This window comes from Cavia porcellus, unplaced genomic scaffold, assembly GCF_034190915.1.
Source record: "Cavia porcellus strain 051 isolate PalLab524CR breed Dunkin Hartley unplaced genomic scaffold, mCavPor4.1 scaffold_28, whole genome shotgun sequence".
In the NCBI taxonomy this organism is placed as follows: Eukaryota; Metazoa; Chordata; class Mammalia; order Rodentia; family Caviidae; genus Cavia; species Cavia porcellus.
This window is the reverse complement of record NW_026947511.1, coordinates 26,401,873-26,415,715: the sequence shown is the minus strand read 5'-3', so window position 1 is coordinate 26,415,715 and position 13,843 is coordinate 26,401,873. Positions and strand designations below refer to the sequence as shown.

Sequence of the window (13,843 nt, the reverse complement as noted above, 5' to 3'; positions counted from 1 at the left end):
TTGAGGATGTAATTCAGTAGAATGGCTCTCTAATATGACTTATTTCATAGAGTTTGATACAGTAAGAGTCATTTCCTTGGAAACTTAATTATATTCTATAAAACCTTATTAGCCTATCTCCTGGCATCATGGTCACAGGGGTATTCTGGTGTATTAAAGGTGGTGAAGTCTCTATCTGTAGAAATGTAATGCCACAGAGTAAAAAGAATTTAGGAAATAAATGACACAGAGGGAGTCAATGCAAATGTCTTAAAAATTATGTTACATGACATTTTCAAGCGCTAACTCTTCAAATGTTCTGATTTACTAAAATACACCAAGAATTTAATTTCTTGTGAGCTTCTTTTACTTATTAGTACAGACTATATTCCATGATGTACTGTACTTTATCATTTTTGTATTTATCTAGTGTCTGACTTAAAAACGAACAGGAACATTCCAATTCAGCAGAATTGATTTCATAACTCATCTGTGTTATGGAGCAGACATGAATAAATGTTTGCTGAATATGCCACGTATATTTTGATGATTAAAATGTTAGGAAATGTCTTTCCTTCCTTTTTTCTAAAATACTGCTCTGAGGGATCTACCTTTCCAAACTTTTCTGGGTGACCTATTCCCCATACATTTTCTACAGAGGCAAGCCAGACCTGTGCCATTACAGCAAAATATTATGCTTGTAGCTACCTTTTCATAAATTTGTGACTGGAGTATGAGTGCTCCTTTGATTTCCTTATTATTTTTTGAAATTATACATTTATTTTAATACTTTTATTTAAAAGGATATCCTAAAACATGAAATGTATTAGTTTTTGAAAATGAAGTATGCTGTCTTTCTTAGAGTTGTTTCATCAAATCCAATTGGTTGTAATTAGGATATATTTATTTTTGTAATGTCCCTAATTATTTCCTTGAAAGATAATTAGCTAGCATTTTTAAATCTCTGTATCATGGAGGGGAGAAACCAAGGCTCATTCTTGATTTTTTTCCCTCTGGGTTTGCTAGCAGGGAATTTGAGAAAAATATACTATTATCTAATGATCTGTTTTTATTTTTGTTTTCAGTTTCAAAGAACGTTTGAGTCTTTTAAGAATGTTTCCAACAAGTCTGACCTCCAGAAAGCCTACCAGAAGCTTGGGAAGGAGTTGGAAAATCTAGATTATTTAGCCTTCAAACGTCAGCAGGTAGGAGTCAGCACTCTCCTTGGTGGAAGGGATGAGCATTTTAGGCTTCCTGCTGTCCTGCCTATCAGAGGTGCAGGAGGGTCTGCAGAGACTTATCTTCTAATGGTTAGGGCAGAAATAGCTTGCTCTGAACTGATCTGCTGTGTTCATAAGGCTTCCTGCAGTGTTCAGTGTGGACTTTGCTTTTAGATGTGTACTTTAAGGGTTTCCACATGTGTCCTTATACCTCTTTTAAAGAAAACACCTGCTGTTTTGTGCTGGTCCAACTACTCTTTTACTAATGATGACTCATGGCAATAGAGAACCTCTGTGATGTGTTGGTCAGGTGACTTTTATATTTGATGGGATACCTAAGGAGAAAAATCACACAAAGACTAGCTAAAGGTTTGTAGATATATATACAAAATTTAAGTAAAACAGTCATAAGTCTGTCAAAATATGCATTGACATTTAGTTTTCTGTTTTCCTCTTTGAAAATGAGTAAAAATTGCTAAATGTGGAGGGGTAACGGAAAATGTATGTAGCCTATCTATATCTTTTAAACTCCTTGAATAAAGGGTCTAAAATAAATCCAGAGCAAAAATAAACTTTTACATGGTTGGTTTTGGAACTGGTACTTAAAAGGTATTCATAATTAAATTCCTTGTATTTTGGAGGTACTATCTTAAGTAGAATGTTTCTAGGTTTTTTTTGCAGCCACTAGGGGTCAGGGTTGTCAAGCTTTTACTTTGGTTGGGTGTTTGTTATGATGGGAAAAGCCCGTTAGACATTTAAATTCCGTTGCATGAGATTTGGGAATGTGCCCAATGATAGATGACATTTAGAAAAATGACTGAATAGCCGAGTTGCATGGTCAGGCACCAAATCCTTCACTTAAGTGTCTTTCCTGTTGGTGTGACATTGTTGCCATTGCTTAATTTATAAATTTGGGATCTTTTGGATGGGGTTTTAAAAAGCAGTACTTTCTATGTTTAGATAAGCTTTCTTAAGTCAACTTGATATAGCTTAGAAATATTGGCCAAAGAAGAATTTGGATTCTAGGTTCTTGCTCTATCTCAGATCTTGTATGGACATTTCATCTTTCTGTTGACCCTGTTTTCCTAGAGGTAGTATTTCTTTTATAGAGTGTCTCAGGACACATGGATCACTCCTACATATACTTTAATTTATGTGAAAAGAGCTCAATATCCTTTTTTTTTTGTTGATGGACATAGGACATGATATAAAAGAATACAAGGTGATCAACAATTGTATGGTAACAATTGTTACGATAATGCCTCTTGCTACCTTCAGAAGAATTGCTCATATCATCAAGTATAAATTGAACAAAACAGTACAAAACAAAATCAATAAAACTGAAACATTGGAGACATTACAGGACTTCATAAGATAACAATAGTCAAACCAGAATGAGTATCATAGTGAATCTTATTGTCTTCAAAGTAGTTGCCTACATCCTCAGACTTGATACTATCAAACAAACAGAATAGAATAAAATAAGTCCAAACAAGACAGTGAAAGCAATACAGGGCTTCAAATCAAGTTAACAGGAAGTAAAAAAAAATGGGTACCATGATATATCCTGCTGTCTTTGGAATAGCTGTCCATGCCATCAAATCTAATATAAGTAGACAAACTGGAGCAGATTAAAACCAAACTGGATAGAGTAATGAAAACAATATGGGTTTCAAATCATGATAAAATATTAACAATGGCCACTGCCTTCCCTTTTTAGACAATTCCTCCCCTTTCACTTTCACAGGGTGCATTGTACATTTTGCACCCCACTAACTCCTTTAGTTTTTAGATTAGGGAGGCAGCCCAATATTCACCTAAGTGATTCTGAACCTTTTTACCCCTGAGTCTGATCTCAAGTTGTATCCATTTACCTACAAGAGCCTCAAGGTTTTCTTTCTTTAGAGCTGAGTAGTTTTCCATTGTATAAAAGTATTATGGCTTTTTAGCCATTCTGAAGCTGATGGGCCAGCTACGCCCAGTTTTATCTGGCTCCCTGTCACACAGAGCATTGTTTTCTTATCTTTGACTTTCAGCCTATAAACCCTCTTGTGGGTTAATTGTATTTCTTATATAGAGCATACTGATAGACCCTGTCTTCTGATCCTCTCTGCCTGTGTTTCTTTTTATTGGTGAATAGAGGCCATCCGTATTAGTGATTATAGCAAACCTTATTTGCCTCATCTCCGCCATGCAATTTTTCTGCCCGTTAGTTGTCTACTTTTCCCCTTCATTCCACTGTCTGTCCCGTTCAGTGAGCCCCCTCTGCCACTGTTCCTGAAAGCATGGTCTTTTTACTCTCTCTCTCTAGAATGTCCTTCAGTACTTTTTTAAGGGTTGTTTTGGTGGTCATGAGCTCCCCCAGTTCCTCTTTGTCATGGAAATATCTTGTTTTTCCTTTAATTCTGAGATACGGTTTTTCAGGATACATCAATCAGGGTGGGAGGTTATTTTCTTTCAGGACTTGGAATACTTCACTCCAAGCTCTTCTTGATTTGATGGTTTGTATTGAGAAGTCTGTCATGATTCTGATGGGTTTTTCTTTATAGGTGATCTGTTTCTTTTCTGACAGTCTTATTATTTTTTTGTTTTAAAGAGATTAAGACAAAAGAGGACAGAACAAAGCAGATCAGAATAGAACAATGTATGCAACACAATACTTTACCATAAGACAACCCGATACTAATAGTAGCTACCATAATGTCTCTTTCTTTGAAATAGTTGAGCATACCTTCACATACAATAGTATCAAACATAACAAAATAATATAAAACCACTCAAGAGAATGAAAGTATTACAGGGCATTCAGAACCAAATAACTGAAAACAACCAATGGCTACTATGCTATCTCCTTTTCCATAAAAATTTGTTTATACTATCACACATATTAAAATCCAATAAGATACAACATGATAGAACCAATGGAAACAGAAGAACAAAAGCATGGTAGGGCTTAAAAGCAAGATGATATTAAATCAGCAATTGCTATTATAATGTCTTGTTTTCTTCAAAATAGATGTTCATACCATCACACATAATAAACTCAAACAAAACAGAATAAAACCATTCCAACTAATGAATGAAAACATTAGAAGGCTTCAAAGCAATGTAATGGGGAATCATGATTACCATAAAATCTTATGTACTCTTACCATTTGTTACACTAGGGAGACTACACAGTATTTATACATGTGAGTTTGATTTACTTCACTTATGAGTATGGTCTAAAGCTGTGTCCATTTATTTATAAATATCTCAATGTGATCATTCTTTGTAGCTGAGTTCTGTTTGTTTCTTATATTGTTCACACAGGGGTTCTATCTTTTTTGTTTGTTTGTTTGTTTCTCTAATTTTTTAACTGTGTCTTCTTTAGATGAGTTCAGCATTTCTTTCATTACTTTTATCATTTCTTCTTTTACCTGGGAGATTATATCTAATTTGAATTCCTTGAAAGCTTCTTGGATTTGTTTCTTTATTTCAGTTGCTATTATTTCACATATTTCAGGTGTATGGCATATATTTCCTTCTATGTATATCACTCCTAGGCTTTCTTGGGATGGGCTGGAGGTTTGAGATTGAATTTTGGTCTTTTGTCTTGTCATTTTACTATTTTTCCGTGTTTCAAGTGATGTTCTAAAGCTTCCCCTGGGTGTTTTGGACATCACCTCCTATGCCCCTGGCTCCTGGGACTGAATGGTGGTTGCTGAGCGTGGCCCACTCAGGCCTGCAGGTCCTCCCGTGCCACCTCCAGTATTTCAGGAAGCTGGGAGGGCTCCTCACCACTGTGGGTGATTGTCCAAAGCTCTTCCTGGGCTAGCACTGATGTTCTGGAATTCACCCGAGTGCTCTCAGCTCCCCTGATTGAAGAAGGTCACTGGGAGTGTTCTAGTCCAGCCTGCGAAACCTCCTAAGCCTAGTCTATTGTGAGTGGAAGTTGGGTGAGCACTTAACCACTGAGAGCAATGATCTTAAACTCTCCTGGACCAGTACTGCTTGGGTTGGAGGCCAGAGACTGCCTTTTGCTGCTGCTTCTTGTCATGTTCCCGGTTTCTTCCAAACAAGTGGGTAGTGGGGTCCTTGGCAATTCCTATATTGGTTATAATACTTTGAAGTGTATTGACTAGGTATTTCTGCTGTTTGCTGCTTTCCCCAGTCTTCTGGTGGCTGCTGGAGTGTAGCAGGGGCAGGACAGGCTGGCCCCTCCCTTCTGAGCTGGGTAACCCTAGGGAGTCTTCACCCTGTTAGTATGCACTGGGTGGGTGCGGTTGGTTAGGGATAGCTTTAGGGAAACCTGGGCAGTGGCTATTGGGCTGCGTAGAGGGGTGGGACTGAGTCCAAGCAATTCCCACCAGACTGCTCTGAGCTAGCAGTGGCTGAACAAAGCTGGCTGCAGTTCTGTCTCCGGGCTTATCCTGCTCAACTCCAAAATGGTGCCTGGCCAATCTCCCACTCCCGCAGGAGAACTGAGTCCCACACACTCACCGCCAGCCAGTGAAGTTCTCTGGTTTGCTGCTCCCCTCCACCACCACGTCTCCCCGCCAAGACCTTTGGGTTTGCTAGCCACAAGCTTCACCAATGGGTCTCCAGGTTTCAACAGCGCTTCTGGCATGGTGGTTCTAGCTCTGGTGAAAGTGCCACCAGCTACCGCTTCTAAGTTTTTCTTTTTCTTTAAGTGGGCTTCAGTTCTCACTTTAGTTTCTTCCTGGGTTGGGGGGACCCACTTCTTTCCTTCTTGTCTTCTCCAGAAAGCTGTATTCCAGCATCTGGACTGTTTCTCTCAGAGAGGCTATTTACTCTGCTGCTTACTGTTCTGCCATCTTCCTAGATGCTTCAATATGCCTTTAAGTTTTATTTATTTTGTTAAATTAAGGCTGGTTGAGGTATTAGATACATAATATAGGTATTCATAGTAGCCGAGAACTACTGTAGTACGTTCCCAGATGTCAATACTAATAAGTTTATGCCACGAGTCATTGCTGTGGCCTATGCAATTTTTAGTAGTTTTATTTCCAGTATCACAGTTTTACCACTAAAGGGTATTTGAGTTGGCAGGCAATAGTCACTGTCCTTTTTTCTTATCCTTTTTCATTAGCACGTTTTCAGTGATTAGATTCTTACATTAGCTAATGGTGTGTTTGGAAGAAGGTGAATGTTTCAGGGCAGAGGGGGCAAGCTCTGGGAAAATGGCATTGAAGATAGATGAAATATATGTACATGAGAAAAGGATGGACAAGCAAAGTGTCATTACTTATATATATATAAATCATATATGCTCTTTATTAAGTGACAACTGTCACATAGAATGACTAAAACTTTCATGAATTAAATTACTAAATATTCTAGTAGGAAGTAAGGTTGGTTTGATTAACACCATTTTACAGATGAGAATTATTATGAAAGTTAAGTAACTCCTCTAATAAGGCATGAAACTGAGTTTTAAGACCTAAATCACTGACTTCAAACTTAGAGTGCCACGTATGCAAGGTCCAAAGGGTCAGAACATCTGCTGTTTTTGACTTAGTGGGATTTGTATTTTGTCTCTCATTCTTTTTCTTTAAAACTCCAAAACTAGTAAGGAACTGTTTTTTCTCCTACTGGAAAAGATTCAGGGCTCTATAAAATTGTTAATTCAGCAAGAAATCTTTCTTGCTAGAAGGCAGAATTTTTTTGTATCAGAGAATTAATCTTAGTTTGTTGCTGGTCCAACTATATTTATCATTATTTGTTGTGGTAAAATGTAAGCTGCATAAGGACAGGGTCTTGTCCTTACTCATCTTCAGTGCTATATTTTGTCCTGTTTCACAATATCGAACTTGTGGGAAATGTTTCATAAACACTATTGGTGGTGGTATTGCTAGGGACAAAGAAGCACATCAAATGTTTTTGCCTTGGAATATGGGCAGTTAAAATCAACATGTTTTTGCTTCACTTTTAAGGTTCAGAAGGATTTAGGTCTTAGCTTCCTGTATATAAAATTGCTCCTGGATCTATATATTATTTTGGCTTTTCTTACCACATTTCATTCTTCTATGCATATCTTTAAACAAAAAGAAAATATCAATGTTAACCTAGTTCTGGATTGTGAATGTCCAGTGAATCAGCTATATCACTTTGTTGGACTTATTTATTAGATTTTATTTGTCTTTTTCTATAGTTTTCTCAATGTCATTTTTGAGAGCTTTTTTTTCTCAGCACTTTGGATTACTTTGTTTTATGTTTTTACTTTTCTTTTTTGAAAAGTTACTGCACTCTCTCTCCTAAGTATGAATTCAGTTATTATTTGAAAAGACCAAGTGCTTGTACGTTAGCTATTCTTTGGGTTAGGGAATGTACATCATTACGTTTTTTTACTTTCAAAAAGTTAATGATAAAAATAGCTTTTGTTGAAAAAAGATAAGTGGTTATGCTAGATAAGATGGTGGGTACACCGAAGATGAGCTATCCTGAAGGAAATGAATGACAAAGCAGATTTGACCTGAAAATCTGAAGATTCTTTCAGTTCTAGCTGGAAATAAAATCCTGAAAGTTATCTACTTGAACTGTTTGGTTTTTATGCTCTTAAAACTCCATAGGAATGCTCTTAAAGCTCCATAGGAATGAAAATCACAAATTACATTACTAAGAAGATCCCAGTTTATGTATTAATCTGAAAAGTTATTAAGAAGATCCCAGGGGCTGGGGATTTAGCTCAGCGGCATAAGCGCCTGCCTTGCAAGCAGGCAGTCGTGAGTTCGATCCCTGGTACCGGTAAAAACGAAAAAGACAAAAAAAAAAAAAAAAAAAAAAAAAAAGAAGAAGATCCCAGTTTGTGTATTAATCTGAAAAGTTATAATTCAAGAGATTTTCCTGGGCTTTGGTTTTATAGAGTAAAATAAAATAAGGTTTGATAATTTAGATTCTAATTTGATTCCTTCTTCTCTTCTTCTATCCTTAATACTTATAGTAACATTATTAAACACATCCTGTTTCCAGAGTCTTTGAAAGCTTTTTGGAATAAACTGAAGTTAATATTACTGAGTTGAACACTATAGAGACTAGAGCATATTTGCATATTATGAAATTAAAATACTGTACTTCATATACATTCCAGTGTGGCAACACATCACATACTACCTATTTTTGTTTCTTGTCATGGAATGTTATTCTTGTCTTGTGACCTTTGCACAGGCTCATACAACTTGACATTTAGAATATATGGCCTCTTTATATTTGCTTATTTAACTACACCATTCTTGAAAGACCAGCCGAAGTCTTGCCTCCCTCATGACACCTCATCTTATGACCTTTAGTCGGTATGTAAACTCTCTTCTTTGCCACTTAGCTTTTCTCTGGGTCATACAGTTTAGCATCTGATTGGTCACACAGTTGTTGAGAATTCATATAGTACAGCAGATCTAGTGTGGGCTTTGTAGTTATCCATACCTAGCTAGACTATTTGAGTTACTTTGGATGCCCAAGTTTCTTCTTTTAAAACAAAATAACATTTAAAGTAGATGGGAAAATAATATGTAAAGTGAGTCCTATAAGGCATATAAAGGGCTTAGCAACTACCTGATGTGCTTTTACTAAGTAGCTATCCTAATATTATGTTTTCATAAACCATTTTCCTAAGTGATTTCTAATTTCCACAATTTCTATTTATGTATTTTTATACTGCATACACTAGTCAGGCCCAGCACTGTTAAGCACATATAGAATGGATGGTTTTGCACTTGTGTAGTCTAATGGATGGGGATGTGTATTACAGAAAGAGCATATCTCTCAAGAAGGGAGTTGTGACATTTGGTTCCAATATGTTTTCACTGTAAGGTCTCTTGATGGACAGTGAAATATAGTCTAAGCTCTTGTTCCATGGCAATACATGGGGGAAATGGGTCTTAGATCCAATAACTTGGCCAAATTCCAACTCATATAATAATTATGTCCTATGTGCTCAAATTCCTTTAGTGCTGATTTGTGGTATTGTTCAGTACAATATGATCAATAGTGATGGTGTTCTGAAGTGAACAACTGGTTTTATTTATTTATTTTCTCATTTACTGAACTGGATGAGTTACCCCTTTTTGATAACTCTGTCACCAGATGAATGAGTAATACTTTGTAGACTGGTAACCTTATTGTTTTAAAGAAGGATAAACTTGAGTTATTCATAGGAAAATAGACACACATTGGGTCCATAATGTTGAGTGAAATAAGTCAGACACACAAGCTTACATATTACAACTTCTACTATATAATAAACCCAAAATATAAATAAAGAACAAAATAAAAATTATGAAACAAGGAGATATATCTTTTCCAAAAGGGAAGGAGGTCAAAAGGTGGAGGGAGGGTAGGGAAATGGATGAAAAAGGAATTACAAGCTGTTATGTATATGTGTTAGCTCCCCACTATGAGTGTAATCATTGTGTTCTGTAAACATCTACTAGTAAAAATTAAAAATAAAGAAGATAACATATCATATATATATATATATATATATATATATATATATGGGTATATTCAGCTAAGAAGGAAATTCTTCTACTTGTGACTATATCAGTGAACCTAGAGGATATTATGTTAAGTGGAATAAATTAGAGAAACATAAATATTATGTGATCTGACTTGTATGTGGAATCTAAAAGAATCAAATTTACAGGAGCAGAAAGTAGAAGTGAATTGTGCAGGAACTAGGGGATGGGGAAATGAGGGAGATGTTGGTCAAAGGTACAACTGTTAGTTATAAGTATAGTCTAGGTATCTAATGTACATGTGTGGTGATGGATAGTATTAATTTATAGTAATAAATATAATAAATGCATATATATCTCAACTCATCATATTATTTACCTTAAATATAGTTGATCTTTGTCAGTTAAATATTTTACATTAAAAAAGGAAAGAGAAAATCCCAGATGTATGAATGAATGACCAGTCACACAAAATAATTGTGGGCTTACTCTAGAACTCAAGAACTCTGATGACTGAGCATGGTGGAATATGCCTAAAATCTCAGTTACTCCTATGCAACAAAGTGAGACATAGTTTTGAGCAAAAATAACAACATAATTCTGAGGAGAGACAACAATGTAGAGATCCTGTGAAAATAATGATTAGGGACACAAAACTACATTGTTCTAGGTTGCTTGTTGGTGTTCTATAGCACACAGAGAAGAAGAAATTGATAAATCAGGAATAATCTTCAACCATGTAACCATTTATAGTAAGCAAAATGTCATGGATCAGCTAAGACATGGAAATATGTAATGATCTTGTGCTGAGAGTCATTTATCTGTGTTACAGTTTAGACTTATAACATCCCCAAAGACTCATGTGTTCAGAAGTGAGTCTTTTAAAAGGTGATTGGATCATGGAGGTGCTATGATCAACAGTGCATTAATCCATTGATGGATTCATAGCTGTTGTGGTGGAAGGAGGGAGGGCCTGATTGGAGATGGGTCACTGGTGACCTGGAAGGGTATATTCTTGTGCCTGGCTTTTCCTTTTTCTTTCTGCCATGGGTTGAGCAACTTTCTCTGCCACACCCTTCTACCTCTCTGTCTCAAAGCTGGGTGGTCATGGATTGAATTCCCCCAAACATGAGCCAAATTAAATCTCTTTTCTGATACTTGTAGGTGTTGGGGTGTTAGTGATGAGAAAGATGACTAATACAATCTGTGATGTAAAATAGAACTAACTTCCTATTGGGATTAACATTAAAATGGAGGTTGTAAATATATTTTATTTAAGACCTTTAAAAATAAGAAATGTGTGCATTTGGAGTTGTTTAGATATAGTCTAAGAAAGAATGTAATTGGGACCTAGGCTGATTGGGTGCAAAGGGGCAATGTTAAGCTTCTAGAATAATGGTTTTATAAGAAATAGATTCACATCAGTGGCCTTCGTTAGGTGAATTATGTTAACTATTCATTTGGAAGAGGATCCTTCCCTTCCTCATTTTTGTAATTAATCTAGCTCTCTTAAAAGAATTCTGATTGAATTATTCCTTTTAAGAACAAGTGAACCAAAGACTGCCATATTAAAATATTCATCTTAGATGATATTTTGTTTCTTATTTACCAAGTCAAGTAAAATGTTTATTTATGCCATTTACAAATCTGTTTCTGAAGATCTCAAAATGTTTCAGGCATAATTTAAACATTGCACAGATATTAAAAATGTTGAATTATGGAGCACTGCTACACCAAATCTCAAACCAACCCAGACATATTTTATTTTATCCATCGCAAATACAATTCTACTTTTTAAAAAATTTTATATTGTTGTTTATTGTAAAGGAAAAAAGCAAAGATGATGTTAGATTTTTCCAGTTGTCTGATAGAGAACAATTTAGATGTTCTGAGATAACAGCAGATTTTGAGTTAATACTCACATTTCCTTATTTACAATTCATTGCAATAGGCATCTAACCATTTTCACTACTTCATAAACTGCAGGTCTTATACGGTGATTTTTTTCCCTGCTTATAGTTAAACCATTAGGGAGTTTTATGTAAGAACCTAGCCCTTTATTTAAAAACAGACAATTAAAATGATGCATTATTACACATTTGTTCTCCTTCTAAAATTTGATTTCCCTTTTGGATAGTTAATGATCATGACAAGTAGGTGTCTTTTATTAAATTACTAAAGTAAAACATTATAGAGACATATTTGAAGTCCTAAGGTTTTCTATTCTGTTTCCATCCATCTGTTGTCTCTGGAGTTCAGTTTATTGGTGACACTTAGACAGGAAATTGTTGGATATAGTACATACTAGCAGTTTTTCATGTGCCAGAAAAAGATTTATTAATTTTTACAAGGTTGTTTGCTGTAGGATAGTTTGCCTTTTAGGCAGCTTAGAACTGCTTTATAGTGGGGAATGTTTATTGAAATAGTTAATACTTTATTATGGGTTGTTTCAAAATTTACAATGCTAATAGGAGTTTCAGAAATGGTAAACAACTTCAGTGTTTGTATCAATGTGATACTTACGGTGCATGTTTTACACTGACATACCTAACTCCATAAGTTTCTTAATAAATATTGATATTGAGGAGAAATAAAAGTCCTAAAAAGTTAACTCTGAAAATATTTTCTCTATTCTGCCTTGTAGATTTTCAAGGAAAATGCCCCAGTGATGCAAACACCTTCTACTAGGTTGCACCTCTTAAAAGTCCTGTCCTGTGTCAGCACCACACTGAGGACCAATCCTTCAACACATGAACCCTTGGGAGAAAAAAACCAAATCTAAATCATAAAACTTTCTTGCTATAATAACCTTTATCACAAATTTTATAGTTTAAAATTTTTTGCAGCTTTATTGATGTACTATATAATTGACAAATATGTTATGTGTACTCAAAGTACATAATGTGATTTTAATGTACATATATGTTGTAAAATGATTACCAAAACAAATCTAATTAATATATCCATCCACTCATACAGTTATTTTTTGTGGTGAGAGTATATAAGATCTTTCAGAAATTTCAGGTATACAAGGTTGTTAACTATAGTCATCATGTATTCTTTTGACCCCAGAACTTATTCATTTTTTAAGGGAAAATTTGTTGCTTTCAGTCACCATCTTATCTCCCTTACTCATCGTGTCTTGGCAACCACTGTGTCTATGAATTATATATTTTTAGGTTCTACCTAAAAGTGAAATTATGCAGTATTTTTCACCTTATATTTGGCTTATTTCATGTTCTCTTGCTTCATGAATATTATCATATATGCTGAGACTTTCTTATTAAAAGGCTGAATAATATTCTATTAGGCATACATATACAGCATACTTTATTTTCTTTATGTACATATACAGCATACTCTATTTTCTTTATCTGTTCATCTGTTCCCATGTCTTGGGAGTCCATGTATATCTTTTTTTTTAAAGACTGCTACCAGTCTTAAAGACACTGATTTTGTTTCCTTTGGATATATACCTAGAACTAGAATTGCTGGATGATATGGTAGTTTTAACTTTTTGAGAAAACTCCATATTACCTTTCATCATGGCTGTGCTGACTTACATTCCCACTAACAATGTATAATTATTCCTTTTTCTGTTCACCCTTGCCAACCAGTAGCACCCTTGCTACTTTCTGAATGTTTTGATAATAGCTATTTCAACAACTGTGACATGCTATTCATTTTTATTTTTATTGATCTGGTAATGACTGGTAACTGAACATCTTTTCATGTGCCTTTTGGCCATTTGTATGTACTCCTTGAAAACGTTGTTTCAGGCCCTTTGTCTATTTCTAAACAAGGTTATTTTGTTATTTTGCTATTGATTTAAATGAGTTTTAAAAATATATTTTAGATATTAACCTTTTAAAAGATCTATAGTACCCAAATATTTTCTCTTATCCCATGGGTTGTTTTTTACTTTTTGTTTGTTTCCTTTGTGCTGAAACTTTTTGGTGTAGTCTCCCATAAATTATTTTTATTTTTTTGCTTGCAGTTTTGGTGTCATATTCCCCAAAGTGATTGCCAATAAGTGTAATGAATTTCCTCCTAAGTTTTCATATAAGAACTTCATTGTTTCAGGCCTTATGTTTAAGCCTTTATTACAGTTCAGTTAATTTTTGTATGTAGTGTAAGGTAAATACAAAATTTTATGTTTTTGCACTATACATACACTTATCTCAGTGTCAT

At 35.0% G+C, this 13,843-nt stretch overlaps 1 protein-coding gene across 10 annotated transcripts in view; it reads left to right on the top strand.

Moving 5' to 3' along the window:
* The window catches only part of Ctnna3 (catenin alpha 3), a 1,637,747-nt gene that overhangs the window by 196,868 nt on the left and 1,427,036 nt on the right, over positions 1 to 13,843 (top strand). For all 10 annotated transcript variants that reach the window (XM_063239556.1, XM_063239557.1, XM_063239560.1 and 7 more), the window contains one exon: positions 1,065 to 1,184. In XM_063239556.1, the coding sequence (XP_063095626.1) occupies positions 1,065 to 1,184 (120 nt within the window). The remainder of the gene's footprint in view (positions 1 to 1,064; positions 1,185 to 13,843) is intronic.